The sequence below is a fragment of the Callorhinus ursinus genome, unplaced genomic scaffold, assembly GCF_003265705.2.
Source record: "Callorhinus ursinus isolate GAN/ISIS: 27379988/994484 unplaced genomic scaffold, GSC_fseal_2.0 scaffold26, whole genome shotgun sequence".
In the NCBI taxonomy this organism is placed as follows: domain Eukaryota; kingdom Metazoa; phylum Chordata; class Mammalia; order Carnivora; family Otariidae; genus Callorhinus; species Callorhinus ursinus.
In genome coordinates, this window is record NW_027397088.1 from 11,586,176 (window position 1) to 11,611,118 (window position 24,943).

A 24,943-nucleotide genomic window follows, 5' to 3' on the forward strand; every position below is an offset into this window, starting at 1 on the left:
CTCTCTCTCTCTCTCTCTCTCTCTCTCTCTCTCTCTCTCTCTCTCTCGTCTCAACTCCCTCTGGGCATCAGTTTCCTTATCTGTTTAAAAAGGGGACTGGGACTCAGTGAATTCTCAGTAGCCACCCACCGGAAACAAAGTTTTAAAGATCGTCTTTATTGGTATTGTCATGGAAATACCCCATTCCATCTGGGGAGGTTTTCTGGAGCCTGGAGGAACCAGGTGAGGGGGCGCAGGATGCTATGGATCACCCGGGACCGACACCAAGTCTTCGTCTGTTCTTCCGCCTCATTAGGGTGATTCCGGTACCTGGAAGCGTCCAATAAAAGAGATCGTTTGAAATGACTTAAATCTCTTTGTAGCCAGTCTGAGCGGCGAGGGAAGTGTTTTCCCGGAGTTTTTTCTCGTGCCTTTGTTCTGCAGGCGGCACGCTTCGGTTCCCAGCCGTATCCAGAGAAGAGCCGCCCCCGAAGGCCAATCACTGTTAGAGGGGGGTGCTCGGACCTCTATCCCTCCAAACCCCGAAGCCGGCGCGCGAGGGACCTGGGCACTGCCCAGCAGGCTCCGGGAGCACCGACTGATGGTGCGTGGGACCCGGCCGGGAGCGCGCCCAGGCCAGCGCCTCTTGCTGGACCAGTCTCTCACTTTGGCCAAAGGCGGAAAAAGCAGATGCTCCTTAAACCCACATCTTGCGCTAAATAATTGTCCGCGCTCGCTGTTCTCTCACCTCCGGTCAAGGGCACAGTCAGATTTGTTAGGAAAGTCAGTCCAATAGTGAGATGCTTTTCAGAGCCGCCAGCTACGGGCAGCGGAGAACTCCGGTGACGAAAAATGCCAACTTTGGGCAGTTTCACGAATTTTCTTCTTTCTCTAATTTCAAGCTGGCTGCTCCTCCCAACCAGAGGCGGAAAGTCCACGCAGAAAAAAAGTGACTTGGTCATCCCTCTGCCTCTCTTCCCCCAAAGTTCTCTTTCTGAAAGATCGTGTAGGTCAGGGTTTCCGATTAAAATCACTCTCGCGTAGTCGCCACGAGGCTCGGGGAGGAAACGAAGAGAGTGTCCACTCTTCCCCCAGGAGTTTTGTCGGCAGATTTTTATCGTATTAACCGACTGCCGAAGGTCTGGCCACTCCTGTCCTTCAGTTGTTTTTATGCTGTTTGTCTTCCAAACGTTAAACTTATTCACACTTTTCTTTTACACACATATTTCTTTAATTGTGATAGGTTAAGATAATGTATCCTTTAAAATGTTTTAACATAACTTCAGAAGTAATTCAAAATCACCTCTGAGACTATATAAACGTTAATTTCGGGTCTTATTGTACAGATTATTAGAATCTTTCTTGTCTCTATAATCTTGGAATGTTCCTAAGGAGTCTTTAACCTTTAACAATACAAATGCATACATTTTTTTAACGTTAAAGCCAAATCAATTAATTACATACTTTTTTTTCTAAGTGTATTCTGGTGTCCAAAGAAATGTCACAGACTCTCTGCCATATTTAGTTTCAGAAGAATTAAAATCTTTATTCCAAGTTGCCCTAAAAGTATGGTTCAGTAAAACATGTTAGTAAAAGAAGCTAATCGAGGGGTGCCTAGGTGGGTCAATTAGTTGCGCATCTGGTTCAATCTCAGCTAAGGTCTTGATCTCAGGCTTGTTAGCTTAATTAAGCCACACATTGGGTATGGAGCCTACTTTAAAAAAATTTAAAAACTGATTGAAGTGAAAATTTGAAAATAAAAATAATTAAGTAGTGGTGGTGTTTATTATGTTGTCTTTCATTTCTCCAGAAAATTTGAATGCATTAGCAACCCTATAGTTTGGAAGGATATGTTTTCCCCCAAAATTCTGTAAATAACTGATTATAAAGCTTTTGCCTATTAAGCAAACTAATTTTATTATATTGTTTATTATATTCTCATATTATTTTATTCTATAAAATCAAATGCACTTAAACTGAATTTTGATTATTGTTTGTTACTATCCTTCCATTTTTTTCTGCACTAGTATTTTCATTGATTCAGAACACTTTATATTCACAGCTGGCTCTTCCTTCATTACTATTTTGATATAGTAAAACCTCATTAATTCAAAAGCAAAGGAAGAAGGCTTTGCATTTGCTAGGCTTAGATGAAAATCAGGAAATTAATGTAAGTATATTTACATCGTATTGACCAGGAAACAGACATCATGGTCTTTGAAATAAGTATCATTTTGAATGGACCGCAGATGTATGCGCTGACCTAGCAGAGATTCTGGTTCTACTGGGTCTTGCTTTGATGTAAACAGGTATCTTCTGTAAATGTCTTGACACGAAATACCCATAGTTTGTAATCATAACACAAATTGATTTTTACACAAGGAAAGTTTAGATCTGAGGGGTCTTTTTTTGTTTTTAAGAAAACGCCAGTCCAATTTATTTTTGCCACTGTGTTCACATAAACAGGCTACTTAACGGCGGAAACCTGGCCATTAGTACACACTCTAGTTGGGTGAAAGGAAGTAGGTAGAAAACAAGCAGAGTGGATGAAGTTATTTGTTTGCTCCCCCCACCCCGTTTTGTTTGGTTTTGTTTTTGACTGAGTACACCAGGTTAATGAAACAAACAAACAAAAAAACCTTTTGTGAATTCAGGAATATTCTCACAATTTCAGGTACAAATCTGCTTCCTAGGGGAAAATCCAGTTTTAGTCTGTATCAGAATCAATAGACCAAAGACCGCTCACCCAGCTGTTAAAGGTGGAGAAAAAACTGCCGGCTTCCGCAAAGGGGCTATCTATCAGTTTCGAATTCCGCAAATAAAGAATGTTTACATGACGTTGTTCACAGACTCTTGAGAAATCGCTTTAAACTGTGCGTGCATGCGCCCAGGTGGCCTGACCAGGATTGCTAATTACCTGCAAGGGTATCTTGCGTCTCAAATAGGGGCTTAGTAAATTCAGGTGCCGGTTAATTGATTAGCGTTCTGGGCGAGGATTGGAACTCAAAAGCCGCGAGGCTACACCAGCCCTCGCCGCAGCGCAGCCCAGCCCGCCCGGGTTTTGGGCAGCAGAACCGCAGGAGGCTGAACGCGGCGCACTTGCGAGGCGCGCTCTGGGCCGGGAGCCTCGGGATGCAGGCGGTGAGTGAGCCGGGGGGGGGGTCCGGGTGTCCGGGTGTCCGGGTGTCCGGGTTTAGTCTGGGCCCTGTCTGGGCCCTTTCTCCGCGGTTCGAGGGGGGCCCAAGGGCGCGTGGTCCGTCGGGCTCTGGGGGCAGAGGCTGGTGTGTACCCCCAGAGACGCGGCATCTGCTACCATGCCCTGACGCCGGGGGGGGGGTGGGAAGAGCGGGTTGGGGGGCCTCTTGAACCCTTCAACCTCCTTAGGTTTAATTGGAGTTTATTGGGAGCTTTCAGTGAGGCAACCAGGCAGGATAGAAGCCTCTGATCCCTTGCTCAGAGAAGAGGAAACCGGAGAATTAATGTTTAGAAGGCAATGAGATCCTTCTCTATTTGCTCCGGATGTTTTCCCAGCCCCTGTTGCTCCGTAGACCTTTCAGTGACATTAACCCATCTGGGCCCCAGACCTACGGTCCCAAGTGCGGGGACTTGGGCTACTCGCACTGTAGATAAAGGTCCCTAAAACGCCCGGGGCCCCGGATTTGGGGGTGGATTGGTACCCCCAGTGCTTCCACTTCTCAACGTTCATTTAACCCAAATCACTGCTGGTGAAAAAATAAACAAGCCTGGATCTGGGTCTTTGAATTCACCCAACTTTTCATATTTGTAAATAATGATATTGTATCATATGCTGACATTCAAAGATCTTGGTCAAGTACGTATAGAAGACTGCGAGCCCAAGCTAAATTTTTAAAAAAACCTCTCTAGAAGATATTTGAAGTCTAGTTTTTGGTGTGTTGTACTTTTAAATAATTGTTGGGATGAAGTGAGCAGATGAAATGCTGTTATTTAATGTGGCATAATGTGTTGTGAAAACCAAGGTGGCAGACCCAGGGATTACTCTCGAGGAAAAGGTGTAACAATCCACTACTAAATGTCTTGTGAATTCTCTCGTGGTGGTTGTTAATATTTGATCCTTGAAGCTGTGCTAAAAGTCCCAGAGGAGTATTTAAAACTCACCAAAGTCAGAAACCTAAAGCTCAATCTCATGACTGGGCTTGAAACACGCTTTCCAAAATTTCATTTTACAAACTCTCATTCTAAAAATGGTTCATTAATCCAAAGCCATCTATTCTATAGTTACCACTATAGAGTTTGTCTATTTTGTGTGATTGTTGATTACAACGATGTTTGCTTTGCTTCTTGTGATAGTCTGTATTTGTCATAGTACCGAAGAAAGAAAAATTATTTCTAAGTAGTATGTTACTTAGATCTATAATCAGCGGCATGAGCAAACAAAACGTTTTTGTTCGGGATGACAATATGAAGCTTCATTTATTTTTAAAACTTGAGATGCATTTCTTTTTTTTAAACAATTTTTTTGTACACAGGAAGAGGAAGGTCCTTTGCAGTCTGTTAAGGAAGACGCTGGGAGTGGAATTGCTCTGGATGCTTTCTATGTAAAGATCAAGCTAATTTTTTGGGGGGGGGAGGGAGAGGGTGTGTGTGGTCTCTTTCTAGTTCTGTGTGTGCTGTGCACACACAGAACTGCACAATTGTTCCTCAGTTGCTCAAGCCAGGGGCAGAGAAATCTTTGCTCCTTCCCCTTCCCTAATCTCCTACATTCAGTTTATCACCATGCCTTTGAGTATCCTACCAATATCTTAGTCTAAATTTTCTTGGGCCAGGTACTATTCTAGGTAGACAGTATTGAACAAACAGATACAATTCCTGCCCACGTGGAGCTTACAGCCTGGTGCAGAGCCAAAGAAACAGGTTACCAACCAAAGGGAAGAAGCAGTCTAGGCATAGAACAGTCAGTGCAAAGGCCCTGAGGCAAGGCAGAATTTGATTTATTGTTTTTTTTTATTTTAATGTAAGTTAACTTTAGTTTTTTTTTTTATTGTTGTTGTTGTTTTTGACTTATTAGTAGGGAAGTCAGGCAGAAGAAGTTGACAGATCAAATCATGCAGAGCCCTGAAGACCGAGGCAAAGGGTTTGGAATTATTCTGAATGCAGGGAAGCCAAGTGGAGTTTTAGGCAGAGGCCTGAGCTTTTGAGTCAGAGAATCTGAGTGTAAATCTCACCTGGGTGATCTCATGCAAGTACTTAACCTTTCCCAGCCTTTCTATTCTCCCCAGATAAAGAATCTGTCCTGTCAGGGTGGTGTTAAGGATCACGTGAGAACATCTGTGGAACACTCAACACTCTTGGCACAAAAAGGTTCACTTAAAAATGTGCTAACTTAAAAATAATTCTGTTCACGTGTTTAATTTCAAATGCTATCTCTCCATTTAAATCAGTACTAAGAATGTGGAATTTGGAGCTGTATACAGTAAAATGCCTCATTAAAATAATGTATATTGGTAATTTAGCCTGTAGGAATGAACTGAATTTTTAAAAATGAAAAAAAATCCTATCTTTTTAGTACAGATACTTACGTCTCTGTTCAAATGTATTTAGAAGTAGTTCTTGGCTGATGTTTAGGTGGAAAAAATTTCATTTGTTATGACAATTTGCATACTTAGTCAACTATCTGTAATTGTGGAATTCATTTTCTTCTATTCTGATCATTTATGTCACTTATAATAGGTTTGCATTTTTTTAGTGTCTTAGAATTTCTAACATTACTGAGGTAAAGTCTTTTCTCCAGATATCTGTACTTCAAATGTAGTTCTCCCTAAGTGAGTGGCTCTCCAACTTAGCATACAAGAGAATCCCCTGAAGGCTACCTGCGGGCCACCCCCCCTCCCCCAGTGTTTGATTCCTAATCAGTCCCCAGGTGATGCCCATGCTGCTGGTGGTCCACAAACCACATTTTGCAAACTGTCTTCACCCAACAAGCTCAATCATTGGCTAAATGGTCTGTTCAAGATATAACTATTTATCCTCTATTAATTCCACACTGAATTATTTTTTTTATTTTTTTTTAAAGATTTTATTTATTTGACAGAGAGAGACACAGCGAGAGAGGGAACACAAGCAGAGGGAGTGGGAGAGGGAGAAGCAGACTCCCTGCGGAGCAGGGAGCCTGATGCGGGGCGATCCCAGGACCCTGGGATCATGACCTGAGCCGAAGGCAGACGATTAATGACTGAGCCACCCAGGCGCCCCTCCACACTGAATTATTGATGGTAGAAATATTACTATGAAGTAAATGTTCTTAGGGGAAAATAACTTGCAAACTATTAACTTTCCAGCTTCAGTCACTTATTATTGATACATTCCATGATAAAGGATTTCAGAAAATAGAAGAATATTTTCAACAGAGAGCAAGCCACATTCCTCAAAAATACAATCATCTTGTATTCTATCATCTTGACAGATCAATAAATAAGGCAAGTAAAGTTGTTTTTTGTGGGGAGAATACTAATGTGTAATTATTTGGAAGGTCCCCCCTCCCTGCCCCCAAGTTTTATTGAGGTATAATTGACACACAGCACTGTAACTTTAAGATGTACAGTATAGTGATTTGACTTGTATTGTGAAATGATCACCACAATAAGTTAACATCCATCATCTCCTATAGATAAAAATAGAGAAAAGATTTCCTTGTGATGAAGGGCACCCGGCTGGCTTAGGCAGAAAAGCAAGGGGTTGTGAGTTCGAGCCCCACGTCGGGTATAGAGATTACTTAAATAAAACCTAAACAAAAAAAAATTTCCTTGTGATGAGAACTTTTAGGATCCACTCCCTTAATAACTTTCATTGTAAGGCTTTAACTTAGTGTGGTCTAATACCCAGGAACTGGAGAAAAATGAGTTTCGGTATGTTTCGCTGTTGCTGAAATGTGTTCAGCGATTCTTCATGGATGGCCTCAAAGAAGATGAACCTTTGCTAATTCAGCAGGGACTGATCCCAAAGATAAGTGTCTTGTTTTAATTTTGTATGGCTTTGGGTCATTTAAAGAACTGGAATGAAACTAGTTATCTAGTTTGATAGTTTCTGTTCCTTTGAAACCGAATTTGGAAAGAAATTGGTCATGATGCTTATTGCCTGTATCAGTCAGAGATGAAGTTCAGTATAGGTTTCCTGATATGTGCTGAGCACTTTGGGAGTGTGCAGGAATGAGTCAGACCTACTGTCTTCTCCCCTTGACAAGCCAATGCTGTAATTGCATGTTTTAATTATTTTAGTGAATTTAACTTGGGAATAGAGAATGAGTAGGGAATAAATTATATGCCCCCCCCACAACCCCCACCAAAGGCTCTAAAACTTTTAATAGACATTAGTAACAAGATTGAATCTAGATAAATGATCAAATACTTCCCCTTGCCACAGCCCATTTTCCTTTATTTTACTTTTTTAAAAATTAATTTTATTATGTTACATTAGTCACCATACACTACATCGTTAGTTTTTGATGTAGTGTTCCATTGTTTGCGTATAACACCCAGTGCTCCATGCAAAATGTACCCTCCTTAATACCCATCACCGGGCTAACCCATCCCCCCACCCCCCTCCCTCTAAAACCCTCAGTTTGTTTCTCCGAGTCCATAGTCTCTCATGGTTCATCTCCCCCTCCGATTCCCCCCCCTTCATTTTTACCTTCCTACTATCTTTTTTTATTAACATAGAATGTATTTGTTTCAGGGGTACAGGTCTCTGATTCAACAGTCTTACATAATTCATAGCGCTCACCATAGCACATACCCTCCCCAGTGTCCATCACCCAGCCACCCCATCCCTCCCACCCCCCACCACTCCAGCAACCCTCAGTTTGTTTCCTGAGATTGAGTCTCTTATGGTTTGTCTCCCTCTCTGGTTTCATCGTGTTTCACCTTTTCCTCGCTTCCCCTATGAGGAATTTGAGAACCAAGACAGAGGACCATATCAGCGAGATCATATGCTACTTGTCTTTCTCTGATTGACTTATTTCGCTTAGCATAATACCCTCTAGTTCCATCTTCATGGTTGCAAATGGCAAGATTTTGGGTTTTTTGATGGTTGTATGCGCATACGCATGTATATGTGTGTGCTTTAACCATTCATCTGTTGATGGACATCTTGGCTCTATCCACAGTTTGGCTATTGTGGATATTGCTGCTATAAACGTTGGGGTGCACGTACGCCTTCGGATCACTACATTTGTATCTTTGGGGTAAATACCTAGTAGTGCAATTGCTGGGTTGTAGGGTAGCTCTATTTTCAACTTTTTTTTTTTTTTTTTTAAAGATTTTATTTATTTATCTGACAGAGACACAGTGAGAGAGGGAACACAAGCAGGGGGAGTGGGAGGGGGAGAAGCAGGCCTCCTGCAGAGCAGGGAGCCCGATGCAGGGCTCGATCCCAGGACCCTGGGATCACGACCTGAGCCGAAGGCAGATGCTTAACGACTGTGCCACCCAGGCGCCCCTATTCTCAACTTTTTGAGGAACCTCCATACTGTTTTTCAGAGTGCACAGCCCATTTTTCCAACTTTGAAACTCTCAGTTGAATGTGAAAAAGAGCAAAATTTTTTCTTCTAATTTATGCAGTTGTGACATTTTATCCTGTTAGGGGATAGCCACAGGGTAATATTATGAGTGCCTTGACAATGGCGTCTGAAAGCAAAGCAGAGTTTGTGGAATCTCCTGTTATATCCCTCTTTTCACAAGATTTTCAGCCCTTAGATGCTGGATTTGTTGGTGAGATGAGGGAAGATAGAGGGGCAGGAGAGTGATCTGGCTGGTTCTAAAACCTTCCCCTCCCCCCACCCCACCTGCTGGACCTAGTACCTGAAGTTTGTTAGGACCAGGTTGACTCAGGGAGATCTGTTTGTGCCCTTTTTTACTGTAAAATGCCTCTAACTATGTGGCCCCTCTTTGGGGTGGGAGGGAGACCAAATAAATACCAGGCTTTCCCTAACCCCTCTCAGACTTTAAAACTGTTTGCAGGGTGGTGGGGAGGTAGAGCTAAGGATTTTGCTTAGGCAAACTACATACTTCATTTTGCATGTAGTGCCACCTAACTCCCTCGTATATATATGCAGTTAACAGGAAATCTGGAAGAGGAGGTAAAACCATTCCAAAGGAAATGGAACATGATGTCCCAGGGGTAACTTGGAACCTTAAGCTGGTGGTGGTGGTGGTGGTGGTGGTTTTGGGGGGTGGGGGCAGAGATGAGTTGGGATCTGACCCAACCTGAATTTTCTATTTAGATTTTAAAATACCCTTCCAAGATTTAAAGGGTCAGATCAAATTTCCACTGGAGTTTTGAAATCAAATGGGAATTTCCATATTCCATTGGAATTCCAGTTGGTGATGGAAATTTCAGAACCAGAACTTAGGCACATTCTAAAGCATGTTCTGTTTCATGTAGGTTTTGGCCAAGAAAAATACTTTGATACTATCAAAGTGGATGGGATACTAGATTCTATACTTCTAAAGTCGGTTATTTTTGCAGGTCAGCACAAAATGTACTGGCAACTTATTCTCCCCAGAGTAAGAATTTCCTGTGGAAAGGAACGCATTTATAAGATCCTGGAGGATTAAGCAACTTGTCCTATAAGACATACATAATGAGTAGTACCTATTATATATGTAAATATTTTGTCTGGCTTCTGGTAATCACACAGCCGTGGGGAAATGTAGGATCATGAAACATAAGTAGGTCCAGAGAGGGACTTTTTTTTTTTTTAAGATTTTTTATTTGACAGAGACACAGCGAGAGAGGGAACACAAGCAGGGGGAGAGGGAGAAGCAGGCTTCCCGCTGAGCAGAGAGCTTGATGCGGGGCTCGATCCCAGGACCCTGAGATCATGACCTGAGCCGAAGGCAGACACTTAATGACTGAGCCACCCAGGCGCCCCCAGAGAGTGACTTTCTAGTCCCAAGTCTTGATCAAATGTGGCATTGCCCTCACTTCTCTATCTATGCTCAATATATTTGGGTATGCTGAGGGGGGGCGGATAGGATTTGGGGTGGTAAATGGAATAGTGACAAAAATTTACTTAAAAGTGTAAAATTCAGTATGGATATGGGGGCTGGATATCACCTTAGCGGTGAGTTCCGTTGTATAGAAGGATTTTTTTCCCTTAGGCTGTTGGAGAAAAGTTTGCCTCAGAACATGGATGATGCAGTCTAGCACAAATCTTTGCCTCATTTGAGATCAAAAACATCACTTGGAACTTAATAGTGGCCTGCCACCCTTGCTGTGCACTAGAATCCCCTGGAGAGCTTTAACAAGCACTCTCTGGGTCCCACTACCAGAGATTGCTACATACTGGGTCTGTGATGGGTCCTGGGTGTCAGGGTGTTTCAAAGCTCCCAGGTTTTCCTAATGTGCAGTCAAGGTTGCGAACATTTGGTTTGTCCATGGTCCCCAGTGGGGTGCTTTGGGTTCTTGGCTCCAAAGTGGACCAAGTTTCCAAGGCTCATTCCTGTAAGCGTTTTTCATTACAAACTCCTCTTACTACATGTTCATTTGATAATTTCAAACTATGCATGCAGAATGTTTTTTTATAAGCAAAAAAATTGTCCAAAGATGGCCTTTGCTTTTTTGAATAAATGTTCTTGGAGGGTTTATAGGAGTTTATTTTAAATCCTATCAATCCTAGCAACTTAATATGAATGTGGATATACATTCCTACAGGAAAACAAATCTCCAGTTAGCTGGAAGCTTTTGACAAGAGAAAGGCTTGAGACATACATATACTGTACTAACATACTTCTGGAGTGCTTTCCAAATTCTGCATCTCCTTTTATTAGTTTGTTTTCTACAGCCTCTCAGATGACAAGAATTGCTGCAGTGTTGGGGAGGCTCATTTATCTCTTAATCTTTAATCACTAGCCCCTATATAGGACTTTCTGGCATTAATCTTGGCCAACTCTTGCTGGTATCTGAGAACTTATTAGTACAACTCTATAGCAGTAGGACTTCATTCTGGAGAGTTCTAGATGGAGGCCTTAGAACTAGGTCTAATTGAAATGTTATAGAAACCAATCTTAAAAATATTTTGCTCTGGTAAAAGACTTATGAAACTATCGAATAGGCAGTTGTTATATAGTCATAGAAGATTCCATCAGTGTTTTTTCTCTTATGTACATGGTTTCCTGGTTTGAAAAAACAACAGAATTTCTGACCATGGCAGATCCAGCATCTGACACATCCCTGACTGATGTTATAGAAGACTTCTTTGACACAGCCTTGGTAAGGATGAGGTTGGATGCCTCACTGAATACATACCATTGATTATTTGTAGGAATCTTCAGTTATTTATAAAACTTATGTTTTCTAAGATGTGGGTTTTACCAAGACTGTCACATTTTGTTAGAACATTATATGAAGTAGAAACCATATCTAACCAGTGCTATAGAAAAATGAAATGGTTTATTTTCATGCATACATCATTCACCTGTTTAAGGCGATAAGCTGATTTTAATATGATTGAAGGTCAAATAGGATTTCTCAGTTTTTTTCTACTAATGAAAGTTGACTCCTGCCTGTTAGAGAACTATCAGCACTAATGAATTAATGTTAGAGTTGATAATGGTTTTTAAAAATAATACAAGCTTTACTTTTTCTTCTAGATTATTTCCAGGAGCAGTAGTAAAGGTAAGTATATTATTTACCACTAATTGACTATTTACTCTTCATTAGAATATTCTGATATAAATATTTGTCTAAATGACATAAAACAGGTTTCAGTGTTTGGCTTTATTCACCATCTCAGGGTAGTCCTATGGCAATGTAGAGATTTTGTTGTAAAGTATGTCTTGGTTTGCCTGAGGTCCATTTTATTTTGTCTTAAATATTTTTAATGAGGGGGCGCCTGGGTGGCTCAGTTGGTTAAGCGTCTGCCTTGGGCTCAGATCATGATCCCAGGGTCCTGGAATTGATTTCCACATGGGGCTCCCTGCTAGGCATGCGCTCTCCCACTATCCCCTGCTTGTGAGCACTCTGTCAAATAAAGTCTTAAATATTTTTAATATAAGTACAGTTGACCTCTAGTTTCAGGTGTACAACATAGCGATTTGACCATTGTGTACAACCCGTAATGCTCGCTATGATGAGTGTAGCCACTCCGTCATCACAGAACATTACTGCAGTGTTGTTTATATTCTCCAGTCTGCGAAGGCACTCTAAGACCAAAAACAAAGCAAGCACTCCCTACTGTTTACACAGTTTTATTCAGGATAACTTACTGATGGGGGGTGGGAGGTGGGATCGGGCAAAGGATCCCTGAGCTATGCAGCTATTTGCTGCCAAGTCCGGACCTTAATCCCCAGCCTGTATAGAGTGAGGGGCATGGTGGTGAGGTCTCAGGCTAGTTATCTCAAGTGGTGCCATCTGTTCGCCAGAGGATCTGTACAGAGGACCTTCTGTGCGTTACTTCAGAGATGGTCAGAATGAGACCGTGCGCATTCCAGCCAGGACACACCTTATCCTCCATGGGGCAGGGAGCATGGAGCCCCGGGGCAGGTCATTGTGTGGCTAGGAACAAGACAGCAAGACGGAAGGCCAAGATGGTGTTAGTGTTGTCCGCACTCCTGCAGTTGTAATTCTCATCTCCGAGACTTGTGACAGAAACTTTGTAACTCTTGATCCTCTATCTATTTTGCCCATCCCCCCACCACCTCCCCTCTGGCAACCACCTTTGTTCTTTGCATTTAAGAATCTGGTGTTTTTGTTTTTTGTTGTTGTTGCTGTTCATTTGTTTTCTGGATTCCACGTAGAAGTGAAATCATATGGTATTTCTGATTTATTTCACTTAGCATAATACCCTCTAGGTCCATCCATGTTGTAAATGGCAGGATTCCACCTTTTTTTTTTATGATTTATATTCCATAGTATATACCATATCTTCTTTATCCATTCATCTACTGATGGACCCTTGAGTTGCTTCCATTGCGTAGCTGTTATAAATAATGCTGCTATAAACATAGGGGTGCATATCTTTTCAAATTAGTGTTTTCATTTTCTTTGAGTAAATACCTAGTAGTGAAATGACTAGATCATGTGGTATTTGTAACTCTTTGAGGAACCTCCATACTGTTCTCCAGAGTGGCTCTACCAGTTTGCATTCCCACCGACCATGCACAAGTGTCCCCTTTTCTCCACATCCTCACTAGTATCCACCTTGTATATTCCTGCATCCTTTGTTGTAGATTGACTAGATGAGTGGGAGTTTATCCCTGGGCTCTGTGTTCTGTTCTTTGCACTATGCATTTATTTTTGTGCTAGTACCATACTGCTTTGATTACTGTAGCTTTGTAATATGGTTTGAAATCTGGAAGCATGATACCTCCATCTTCTTAAGGTTGTTTTGGCTATTTGGTATCTTTCTTTTTATTTATTTATTTTTTTTTTGTTCCATACAAACTTTAAGATTATCCTAGTTCTGTGAAAAATACCATTGGTATTTTGCTAGGAATTGCGTTGAATTTGTAGATTGGTTTGGGTAGTATGGCCATTTAAACAATATTCTTCCAGTCCGTGAGCACAGTATATCCATTTATTTGTGTCTTCAGTTTTTTTTTTTCTTCCCGTTAATATCTTACTGTTCTTAGAGTACAGGTCTATCACCTCCTTGGTTAAATTTATTCCTAAGTGTCTTAATGCAATTATAAATGGGATTTTCTTAATTTGTCTTTGTTAGCTCATTATTAGTGTAGAAACACAACAGACTTCTACATATTTTTGTAGCCTGAAAATTTGAATTTTTTTTTTTTCAGCTTTTCTGCCCTTTTTAAAAAATTTAATTCCAGTATAGTTAACATACAGTGTTATATTAGTTTTAGGTGTACAATATAGTGATTCAACAATTCTATACACGACTCAGTGCTCACCATAAGTATACTCGTAATCCCGTTCACCTATTTCACCATCCCCCTGCCCACCTACCCTGTTTGTTCTCTGTAGTTAAGCATTTGTTTTTTTAGTTTGTCTTTTTTTTTTTTTCCTTTGTTTTTCTTCAATTCCACATAGAAGTGAGATCATATGGTATTTGTCTTTCTATGACTGGCTTTGGATTATTTGAGTTGTATAAGTTCTTTATATATTTTGGACACTACCCTTTACTGGATATGTCATTTGCAAATATCTTCTTCCACTCAGTAGGTTGTCTTTTAGTTTCATTGGTTGTTTCCTTCACTGTGCAGAAGCTTTTTATGTTGATGAAGTCCCAGTACTTTAGTTTTGCTTTTGTTTCCCTTGCTTCAGGAGAACTATCTAGAAAAATGTTATGGCTGATGTCAGAGGCCTTACCACCTATGCTCTTTTCCAGGGTTTTTATCATTACAGATCTCACATTTAGGTCTTGAATCCATCTTGAGTTTATTTTTGTGTATGGTGAAACAAAGTCATCCAGTTTCATTCTTTTACATGTAGCTGTCCAGTTTTCCTAGCACTATGTGTTGAAAAGACTAGACTATCTTTTTCCCATTGCATATTCCTGCCTCCTTTGTCAAAGATTAACCATATGATCATGGGTTTGTTTGTAGACTTTCTACTCTGTCTGTTGATCTGTGTGTCTATTTTTGTGCCAGTTACCTCCTGTTTTGTTTGTTACAGTTTGTAGTATAACTTGAACTGGAATTGTGATGCCTCTAGCTTTTTCAAGGTAGCTTTGGTGATTTGGGATCTCATGTGGTTCAATACAAATTTTAGAATTGTTGTAGTTCTGTGAAAAATGCTGTTGGTATTTTGATAAGGATTGCATAAATCTGTAGATTGCTTTGGGTACTACGGACATTTTAGGAGTCTTCCAGTCTATAAGCATGGAATACCTTTCCATATGTTCTTGTCCTCTTCAATTTCTTTCATCAGTATTTTTTAGTTTTCAGATTATGGGTCTTTCACCACTTAGGTTTAGTCCTAAGTATTTTGTTTGGGGCAATTGTCAATAGGATCGTTAATGTTTCTTTTTTGCTTCTTTGTATAGAAATGTAATGGATTTCTGTACACTGATTTTTTTTTTTTTTTTTTTTTTTTATTCAACTTTACTGAGTTGATTTATCAGTTCTAGTTTTTTGGTGGAGTCTTCAGAGTTTTCTATATAGAGTATTGTCATCTGCAAATACCGTGTTTTAGTTCTTCCTTTCCAATTTGGATGCCTTTTATTTCTTTGTTGTCTTGCTGTGGCTAGGACTCCTGTACTATGTTACATAAAAGGTGAAAGTCTTGTCTTTTTCCAGACCTTAGGGGAAAAGCTCTATTTTCCCCCATTGAGTATGATCTGGGTGTTTCATAAAAGGCCTTTATTATGTTGAGGTGTTTTCCCTCTAAACCTACTTTCTTGAGGGTTTTTTTTTTTTTTCTTATCATGAATGGATGTACTTTGTCAAATGCTTTTTCTACATCTATTAAAATGTTTTTATTTCCCATTGATTTGTAAGAGAGTGAACCACCCTTTTATTCCAGGAATAAATCTCACTTGATCAGGGTGAATGACTTTTTTTTTTAATGTATTATTGGTTTCACTTTGCTAATACTGTTTTGAAGATTTTTGTGTCCATGTTCATGAGAGATAATTGGCTTGTTCACACTTGTGGGTATATGTGGTATCTTTATCTGGTTTTGGTATCGGGGGAATGTTGGCCTCCTAGAATGAACTTGGAAGTTTTCCTTCCTCTTCTGTTATTTGGAATAGTTTGAGAAGAATAGGTGTAAACTCTTCTTTCCCCCCCCCCTCCTTTTTAGTGTGAGTCAGGGTGGGGGGTGGGTTGGGAGGAGAGACAGGGGGGAGAGAATCTTAAGCAGGCTCTATGCCCAGTGCAGAGCCCATCACCAGGCTTGATCTCAGGACCCTGAGATCATGACCTGAGCTAAATCGAGTCAGATGCTTAACCACCTGACCAGGTGCCCCAGTATTAACTATTCTTTAAATGTTTGGTAGATTCTCCCATGAGGCCATCTGGTTGTGGAATTTTGGGTTTTTTGGGGGAATTTTTTTTGATCACTACTTCAATTTCATTGCTGGTAATTGGTCTGTTCAAATTTTCTATTTCTTCCCGATTCAGTTTTGAAAGGTTATGTTTCTAGGAATTATATATTTCTTCTAGATTGTTCGGTTTGTTGGCATATTTTTTTATAATCTCTTACCATTGTTTGTATTTCTGTGCTGTTTATTTCACTTGTGATTTTGTTTGGGTGTGGGTTTTTGTTACTGTTACTGTTTGTGAGTCTAGCTAGAGGTTTATCAATTTTGTTGATCTCTTCAAAGAACCAGCTCTTGGTTTCATTGATCTGCCCTATTTTTTTAGTATTTTATTTCTGCTCTAATATTTATTCTTTACTTCTGGTTTTAGGTTTGTTTTGGGTTTTTTCCCTAGCTCCTTTAGATATAAGGTTATGTTTGAGATTTTTTCTTGAGGTAGGCCTGTATTGCTATAAACTTCCCTCTTAGAACAGCTTTTGTTGCATCCCAAAGATTTTGGATCATTATGTTTTCATTTTCACCTGCCTTTATTTCTTTGATTTATTGGTTGACTCATTCATTGTTCAGTAGCATGTTGTTTAACCTCCATGTATTTGTGCTCTTTACAGATTTTTTTTTTCCTGGTGGCCATTTTCTAGTTTCAGATAAGGTGCATGGTAGGACTTCAGTCTCTTTGAATTTGTTGAGGATTGTTTTGTGGCCTAATATGTGGTCTATTCTGGAGAATGTCCTGTGTGCATTAAAGAATACATATTCCACTGTTTTAGAATTCAATGTTCTTTTTTTCTTAAGATTTTGTCAGAGAGCACAAGCAGGGGCAGTGGCAGGCAGAGGGAGAAGCAGGCTCCCTGCTGAGCAAGGAGCCCAATGCATGACTTGACCCCAGGACCTGGATATCATGGCCTGAGCCAAAGGCAGATGCTTAACCAACTGAGCCACCCAAGCGTTCCAGGATAGAATGTTCTGAATATATCCATTAAGTCTGTCTGGTCCAGTGTGTCATTCAAAGCCACTATTTTCTTGTTTTTTCTGTTTTGATGATCTGTCCATTGATGTAAGTGGACTGTTAAGTCCCCTGCTATTGTATTACTATTGATTACTTCCCTTATGCTTGTTATTAACTGACTTATGTATTTGGGTGTTACCATGTTGGGTGTATAAATATTTATGGTTATATTTTCTTGGATAGTTCCTTTTATGATTATATAGTATCCTTCTTGGTTTCTTATTAGCTTTTGTTTTAAAGTTTATTTTTTCCTATATAAGTATTGCTAGCCCATCTTTTTACATCTATTTGCATGATAAATATTTCTCCATCCTCTCACTTTCAATCTGCAGGTATCTTTAGGTCTGAAATGAGTGTGTTGTTGGCAGCATATAGATGGGTCTTGTTTTTTTTTTTTTAATCCATTCCATCACCCTATGTCTTTTCATTGAATATAAATGGACTAGACACTCCAAAGTAATTATTGATAGGTATTTATTGCTATTTTGTTACTTGTTGTGATTTTTATGGTTTTTCTGTGTTCTTTCTTGCTCTCTTCTCTCACAATTAGTTGTCTTTAGTGATATGTCAAAACTAGAAAGGAATCTAAGTATATCTATTACTAGGTTTTGATTTGTGGTTTCCATTAGGTTTGTATATAACATCTGCATACAGTGGTCTATTTAAAGTTGATGGTCACTTAAGTTTGAACCCATTCTTTATTTCTTTCCTCCCACCCCTGCTATGCCCTATTTTACATCCTTTTATTTTGTGACTCCCTTGACTGATTTTTACAGGCATACTTATTTTTACTGCTTTTGTGCTTCCTTCTTTTATTCTTACTTATAGTCTTTCTTTCCACTCAGAGTCCCTGTTATCATTTCTTGTAGGGCAAGTTTCATGGTGATGGTAGTTGGGAAACTCTCTTATTCTGAATGATGGCCTTGCTGGATAAAGTACCATTGGTTGCAAAGTTTTTCCTTTCAGCACTTTGAATATATCATGCCACTCTCTTCTGGCCTAAAAAATTTCTGCTTAAAGATCAGCTTATAACCTTATGTTTTTTTTTTTTTAAATATATATGTAACTATTTTGCTGCTCTTAAAATTCTCTGTCACAACATTTTGCCATTTTAATTACTATGCGTTTTGGTGTGGACTTCCTTGGGTTTATTTTTGTTGGGAACTCTCTGTGCCTCCTGGATCTGGATAGGTTTCCTTCCCCAGATTAGGGAAATTTTTAGTGGTTTCTTCAAATAGACTTTTCTGATCCCTTTTCTCTCTTCTCCTTCTGGGATCTCTTAATGTGAATATTATGCTTTATGGGGTTACTGAGCTCCCTAAGTCTGTTCTCATTTTGTCTAATTTTTTTCCTCACCTGCTCAGCTTGATTACTTTCCATTATTACTATCTTCCATGTTGTTAACTGGCTCCTCTCCTTTAGCCTGTTATTCCATCTAGTATATTTTTAAATTTCATTTGTGTTCATCTCCAGTTCTTTCATCTTTTAAGATTTATTTATTTTAGAGTGCATGTGCATGCATGTAGTGGGGGGAGAGGCAGAGAGAGGGAGAGACAGTCACAAGCAGAGTCCATGCTGAGCCCAGAGCCCAGTGCAGGGCTTGATCTCACAAGCCTGAGATCACAACCTGAGCTGAAAGCAAGAGTCAGATGCTTAATCAACTGCACTACCCATGGGCCCCTCTGGTGTCTGTTTTGTTTTGTCTTGTTTTTAAATCTTTCTGTTAATATCTCTGATATCCTCCATTCTTAAGTGCATTGAGTATCTTTATGATCATTACTTTAAATTTTTTATCAGGCATATTACTTCACTTTGCTTATGTCTTTTGTTGTGGTCTTTACCTGTCCTTTCATTTGGGACATTCCTGTCTCATTTTGTCTAATTCTGTGTCTGTTTCTGTGTTTGGAAAGTCAGCTATGTCTCCTGCTCTTAAAAATAAAAGCCTTATGAAGGAAAGGTTCTATATTATCCTGCAGTGCAGTGTCCCCTCTTCACTAGAACCTGGTGCTTCAGGAGGTGTCCCATATGTGTGTTGTGTGTGCCCTGCTGTTGTGGGGATTCATCTTTTTTGTGTGTGTGGGATCCCTGGTGTGATTTCTCTCCATTTCTGGGGCTCCTCACACCCCATGAAAGGCTACAGTCAGTTTTGCTCCTCACTGCCCTTCTTATTCTCTCCAATATGGCCTCTTGTATACTTTTGTGGAGTCTGTTGTGCCAGACTTCAGGTTGTTTTCTGGGTTATTTATGCTGTTGAGTGTTATCCATTTTTAGCTGTGGGATGAGGTCACCTTAGGGTTCTCTTACACTCTATTTTCCCTATGATTGGAAATAGTCCATTTGCTTTTAAAGTAATTATTGCAGGTACATATTGACATTTTGTTCTTTTTCAGTTGTTTTTGTAGTTCTGTATCTTCTGCTTTCGTCCCTTGTGCTTGGAAGGCGTTCTTTAGGGTTATGCTTGGATTCCTTTTTCTTTGTGTATGTGTATTAGAGGTTTTTGATTTATGATTACCATTAGGTTCATATGTCATCTTGTGTATACAGCAGTCTTTATTAAGTTGATAGTCACTTAAGTTTGAACACATTCTAAAAGCACCTAATTTTTCATCCCCCTTCCATATTTTCTGTATATGATGTCATATTTTGCATCATATTTTGTATATCCTGGACTGGTTTTTTTGTAGATATAGCAGATTTTACTATTTTTGTGTGTGAACAAACTGGCTTTATAGTTGAATCTACTACCTTAATTATATGATTACTTTTACTGTGAATTTTTTTCCTCTTATTTTCTTCTAGTTATGGCCTTTTCTTTCTACTCAGATAATTCCCTTTAACCTTTCTTATAAGGCTGGTTTAGGGGTGATGAACACCCTTAGCTTTTGTCTAGGAAACTTTTTATCTCTTCTATTCTGAATGATAACCTTGCTGGGTAGGGTATTCTTGGTTGTAGGTTTTTTCCTATCAGCAATTTGAATAGATCATTCCATTCCCTTCTGGCCCACAAAGTTTCTGCTGGAAAATAAGCTGATGGTTTTGTGGGGTTTCCCTTATATGTAACTATTTCTCTTTGCTGCTTTTAAAATCCTCTTACTCCATTTTGCCATTTTTGGTATTCATGTGTCTTGATGTGGACCTCTTCGGGTTCATCTTATTAGGATCTCTGTTTCCTGGATCTGGATGTCTGCTTCCTTCTCCAGTTTAGGGAAGTTTTTTAGTTATTTCTTCAAATAAACTTTCCACTCCTTATTTCCTTCTGGGATTCCTACAATGTGAATTTTATATGCTTGATGATGCTGCTGAGTTCCCTTAACCTATTATTTTTCACCTTTTGCTGTTCAGCTTGGTTCTTTTCCATTACCCTGTCTTCCAGATCAGTGAGCTGTTCTTTTGTCTCCTCTAATATGCTATTGATTCCCTTTAGTTTTTGTTCTTGTTACTGAATTCATCTGATTGTTTTTATATTTTCTGTCTTTGTTGATGATCTCACTCTCATCCACTCTTAAGTCCAGTGAGTATTTCTGTGACCATTACTTTGAATTCTATCATATTGCTTATCTCCATTTCTTTTAGTTCTTGTGCTGTGATTTTTGTCCTGTTCTTTCATTTGGGCATATTCCTATTTTCCTCACTTTATCTTTTTCTGTGTTAGGGAGGACAGCTGTGTCTCCTAGTCTTGAGAGTAGTTGCCTTGTGTAGAAGTTCAGTGGTTCCCTATAGTGCCATGCCCTCTAGTCATCAGAACCACACAAGCTAGTGGTGTCTCCTATGTGGGTTGTGTATACCTTTCTGTTGGGTCTAGCTGTGTTTGTTTTCAGCCCAGTTAGCTGCAATGACCCACTTTGCCTACTGTGGGTGCACTGGGCAGGGTTTGGTCCATGCAGCATTGAGGGGCCTGTGTAAGGCCTCTGTGGGCTCATATGTGGGCAGGATCAGCAGTCAGGCTAGTTGTCTGGAATTAGCGCCTCTGTGTGAGTATATCAGATGACCAGCCTTTCTCCCCGTGTGGCTCAGAGGCTTTCATTCGTGGGCGGGGTTGGCAGTCAGACTAGGTATCTGCAACCAACCTCTTTGTTGCAAGCACACCTAATAGCGGGCTTTCTCCCTGTGTGATTGGCTAAAAGGCTTGGCTGCTAGAACTGTGGGCAAACTGGTGTGTGGGATTATTTCCTCCTCCTCTCCAGGGCAGTAGTCACTTTGGAGTGGTGCTGGTCCCCACTGGGGCAGCTTGCTTGGTGTGGTGGGGTAGGAGCGACTTTGTAGGGATGGCTGCTGAGGCAGGTGGGTTGGATGGGGCAGGTCTGTAAGGGAGCATTGGGGGTGGGGCATGTGGTGCTAGCAAGATTGGAGGAGAGTGTCACCGCAGGCTCCCATAATTGTCCAGCTATGTAAGCTGAGGGAGAGGAACAGAAATGGTGCCCACCAGCATTTTTGTTCTTGGAGAAGTCTCCTAAAGATTCCTGCCCCTCCACCACATATTCTGAGATTAGTAAATAAATCTCTTCAATGTATGCCCCAGGTGGTTTTGAAACAGCTACTTTTTTGCCATGTCTCAGGCCAGGTTATTCTGACTCTTTGAAAGTGGGGACTCTTGTAGAATTCGTGTTCTTTTATGTTTTTGTGATAAGTCATGTGCTTCTTAAATCTTTCCTGAGGTAAGCACTTTTTAAAAAGTCCCTTTTCTGCTACTTAATGGCAGTGTTCCTCTTTCCCTTTTGCAGGGCTCTATTTGTTTTCTTTACTATGTAAATGATAAGACTGACACCTGATATTTGCTAACTAACAGGGTACATAAATGTCTTGAGGATCTTCTGTCCATCTGGGTTGTGTTGAAATCTTCAAGTTTTAAACTGGCAGGCAAGTTGTTGGCATAGCTCCTAGCCAAATTTCTGGTTTCCAGAGATCATTCAGCAGTATCAATCTGGCTTTTTTTTAATGGAAGAGGAATCTTTTTTTACTTCTGTTTTCTGGTTTTGGGTTCCTACAATCTCATGAGTTCTATGGGGGGTAAATATGACATGTGATGAATAATCCATATATAAAAATTGCACATTTGAACCTATGAAAGTAATGCTAGGATCTTACCATAAATTTTTGTACCTTTCATAGGTGTATACTGTCATTTTATCTTAATGTGCATAAATGAAATCAGTTTAATTAGCATAGAGGATAATCTCATACCCATTCGTTTTACTATGTACTGACCTATAAATAACTGAAGTTTCCATAATTATGCTGTTTAACAAAGGCCAATACTTTGTTCAAACCCTACTTCTGTTAGCATAAGACCTCAAAATTTTTATTTTAAAAAAACATACAATGTAAGAACAGAAAACTGTGCAGTAGCTACTCTTTGTATATCTGTCTGGACAAAAAAGTAGCTTTGCTTAAGATAGGGTAATCACACACAGTCACACTTTGTGTATGCTGTTCTTTTCCTCACTGAGGGTCTATGCAATGCAAGTGTATTTTGTCCCTGTTTTATTGCCCAGACTGTTTTAATTTCTAAAATGGTTATTGCTCTCATGGCTTTTCCACAAAACAGGAAGTGGCAGACTGGGAGTCCTTTCCTTATTCTTTTTAGCATCAATTTGATTCTTCTAAAATTATGCTTTCAGGGAAAATTCAGATGTTGGATTCCTTCATATTTACCTTAGGATTTCTGGTGACAGAAAAGACTGTAAATCATTTCATTCAGCAGGAGGTGAGTTGCAAATAACAAAACTGATAACAGCTGCTCTAAAGACCTTAGAGAGGGTTGTGCAATAGGCCTCCATGTTTCTTCCCTGTAAATACTTTCTCCGACTCCAGGCTTTGAAAACTTTGAACTCCATTTTGCGTGCCGTGCCTCGGGAAGAGCGAAGACAACTGTCCTTGTTGGAAGGCCCACGTCATCTTATGTAAGTGACCTTGTACTTGATTATGGGATGATGTAAGGGTAAAACCTCTCTGGATTGTAACCTCTGTCTTTGTTCTCCTTAGACCTAACACCTTCATTGCTTCTTTCAGTAAATGTGTGCCTACTGTATACAGGCATTGTGCTAAGCAGCGAAGGAGGAGTAAAGGAAAAAGCTAGACTTTGCTAAGTTCTTCTTTAGTAGTATGTTTATCAAGTTTTTGAGTTGAGATGCTTTCTTGGGCCATAGGTTATTGTTTTCTCTGTGAATGTGAGTTAAATTAGTGACTCAGAATGTTAAGAGTACAGACTCTGGAGCCAGACTGCTGGGCTCCAAATCCTGGTTTTGCCACCCCTTTGCTCACTAAAATGGAGCCAACCATAATCCCTTGATTGATAGTTATTATACAGGTTGACTTAAGCAACCCACTGAAAGTAATGAGCATGTTACTAAGTAGCAAATTCTCAAAGGCTACCAACTTTTAGCTATGCCAGTGTAATTTGTATTGCTTTTCAACAATGGAAAAACAGTGGATTTTTGTTTTTTGATGACCGTTATAATTATGTAGTTCTTGGGACATTGAAATTTGGAGGTAAAATTATGTGTGGCCATGGAAAGAGTAAAACCAGCACCCATTTTAAAATTTGAAACTAAATGTTACTGAATTAACCACTAACCAGCCTCATTGATGTATTGTGGCATGCCATCATTCATGTGACAAGCAGCCATGACTGATGAGAGGAAGGGCAACCAAGCTTGTCCTATTGTAGGCCTGAATGAAGTGATGGTGAGCATGGAGCCCACTGCTTTCATGTTTGTCCATTTAACTAATGTTTGCAGCATGCAGTTTTTCTACTGAATATTTCTTTAAAAATATTTGACTACATTAATTTAATCATTACTCTTAATGTTATATTTAGAATTGGAGAACAACTGACCTGATGTTTTCTCATAAGTTTTCAAACTAATCCTATGATCCTGCCTTATTGTTTGTGTGTTATAGAAAGTCTGGAATGTTCTGGACTTCAGGTTAGATGTAAAGTCTGCAAGCACAAAGCAGTGGTACTATTTTAAGGCTTCTTTTTAATAGTAACAAATCAATCTGTTTATGAGAAACTGAACTACGAGATTTCTTGGCCAATCTATTCTTTAAAATGGGAGTTATTTCAGACATTAAGAGACCAGTATCATACTTGTTAGCATTTCGTTGAAATTGTTAAATGAATATAGGATATGGGAGTCTGTTGTTAAATGTAATAGGGTTAGGTTATTACATGATAAATAATAAACTTATCAGTTTTTCAAAGCAGTTCAAGAGCTCACTGGAAAGACTCACAGCACCTACTGTAGTATTTCTTCCAGGTATCAACTATGTTTTTAAAAAGATTATACAAAAAATATATACATGGAAGTTGGTGAGGTGACTATAAAATTCCAGAATCTTAGCATTTGATAATCTTCAGACATCCTCCAATTGAATTCACTTTACAGAAGGAAAAATAGAACCTCTGAATGTATAATAACTCTAGCTTCTTTTAAAAAGTACACTTAAGTCATTAATAATTTTTCCATAAAGATGTATTCTTGACATTTAAGAAATTCTGATGAATTTGAAATAATTTCAAAAATGCACATCATGGTGGGGGGCCATGGGTGGCTCAGTCAGTTAAGCATCTGCTTTTGGTTCAGGTCATGATCTCAGGGTCCTGGATTGAGCCTGTGTTGGGCTGCCTGCTCAGGTGGGAGTCTGCTTCTCCCTTTCCCTCTGCCCCTCCCCTCAGTTCATGCATGTGCTCTCCCCTAATAAATAAAATCTTTAAAAAATATTAAAAATATACATCTTGGTTTAAAATTTTAATACCAATATAGTAAAGTTTTATGTACATTTCAGTAAAATGTAATTGATCTAAATGTTTCAGGAGAGACCTGGCAAGGACAATCTTGACTGTGGGTGGTAAGTGTTTAGAATTTTAAATATTAGTGTATTACATATTGGACTCTTGGGGGTTTTGTGAGCATCTTAAAACTATGGGTAAAAATTATGGTCAAGTTGAAAATAGGAATAGCACTTCATTTTTAATTTAT

The 24,943-nt window shown here is 39.6% G+C and overlaps 2 protein-coding genes across 2 annotated transcripts in view; one reads left to right on the forward strand and one right to left on the reverse strand.

The window, feature by feature from the left end:
• GCM2 (glial cells missing transcription factor 2) overlaps nucleotides 1–941 on the reverse strand; it is an 8,707-nt gene extending 7,766 nt beyond the window's left edge. The window contains exons 1-2 of the mRNA XM_025890872.2: nucleotides 728–941; nucleotides 411–644 (exon numbers count right to left, since the gene is read on the reverse strand). Coding sequence (XP_025746657.2) covers nucleotides 411–644; nucleotides 728–941 — 448 coding nt within the window. The remainder of the gene's footprint in view (nucleotides 1–410; nucleotides 645–727) is intronic.
• A 621-nt stretch (nucleotides 942–1,562) lies between these two features.
• Nucleotides 1,563–24,943, forward strand: part of SYCP2L (synaptonemal complex protein 2 like) — a 114,094-nt gene continuing 90,713 nt past the window's right edge. Inside the window, 10 exon segments of the mRNA XM_025890873.2 lie at nucleotides 1,563–1,597; nucleotides 2,961–3,120; nucleotides 4,488–4,556; nucleotides 6,297–6,434; nucleotides 6,841–6,960; nucleotides 11,122–11,226; nucleotides 11,607–11,631; nucleotides 22,580–22,665; nucleotides 22,773–22,861; nucleotides 24,778–24,812. Coding sequence (XP_025746658.2) covers nucleotides 1,563–1,597; nucleotides 2,961–3,120; nucleotides 4,488–4,556; nucleotides 6,297–6,434; nucleotides 6,841–6,960; nucleotides 11,122–11,226; nucleotides 11,607–11,631; nucleotides 22,580–22,665; nucleotides 22,773–22,861; nucleotides 24,778–24,812 — 862 coding nt within the window.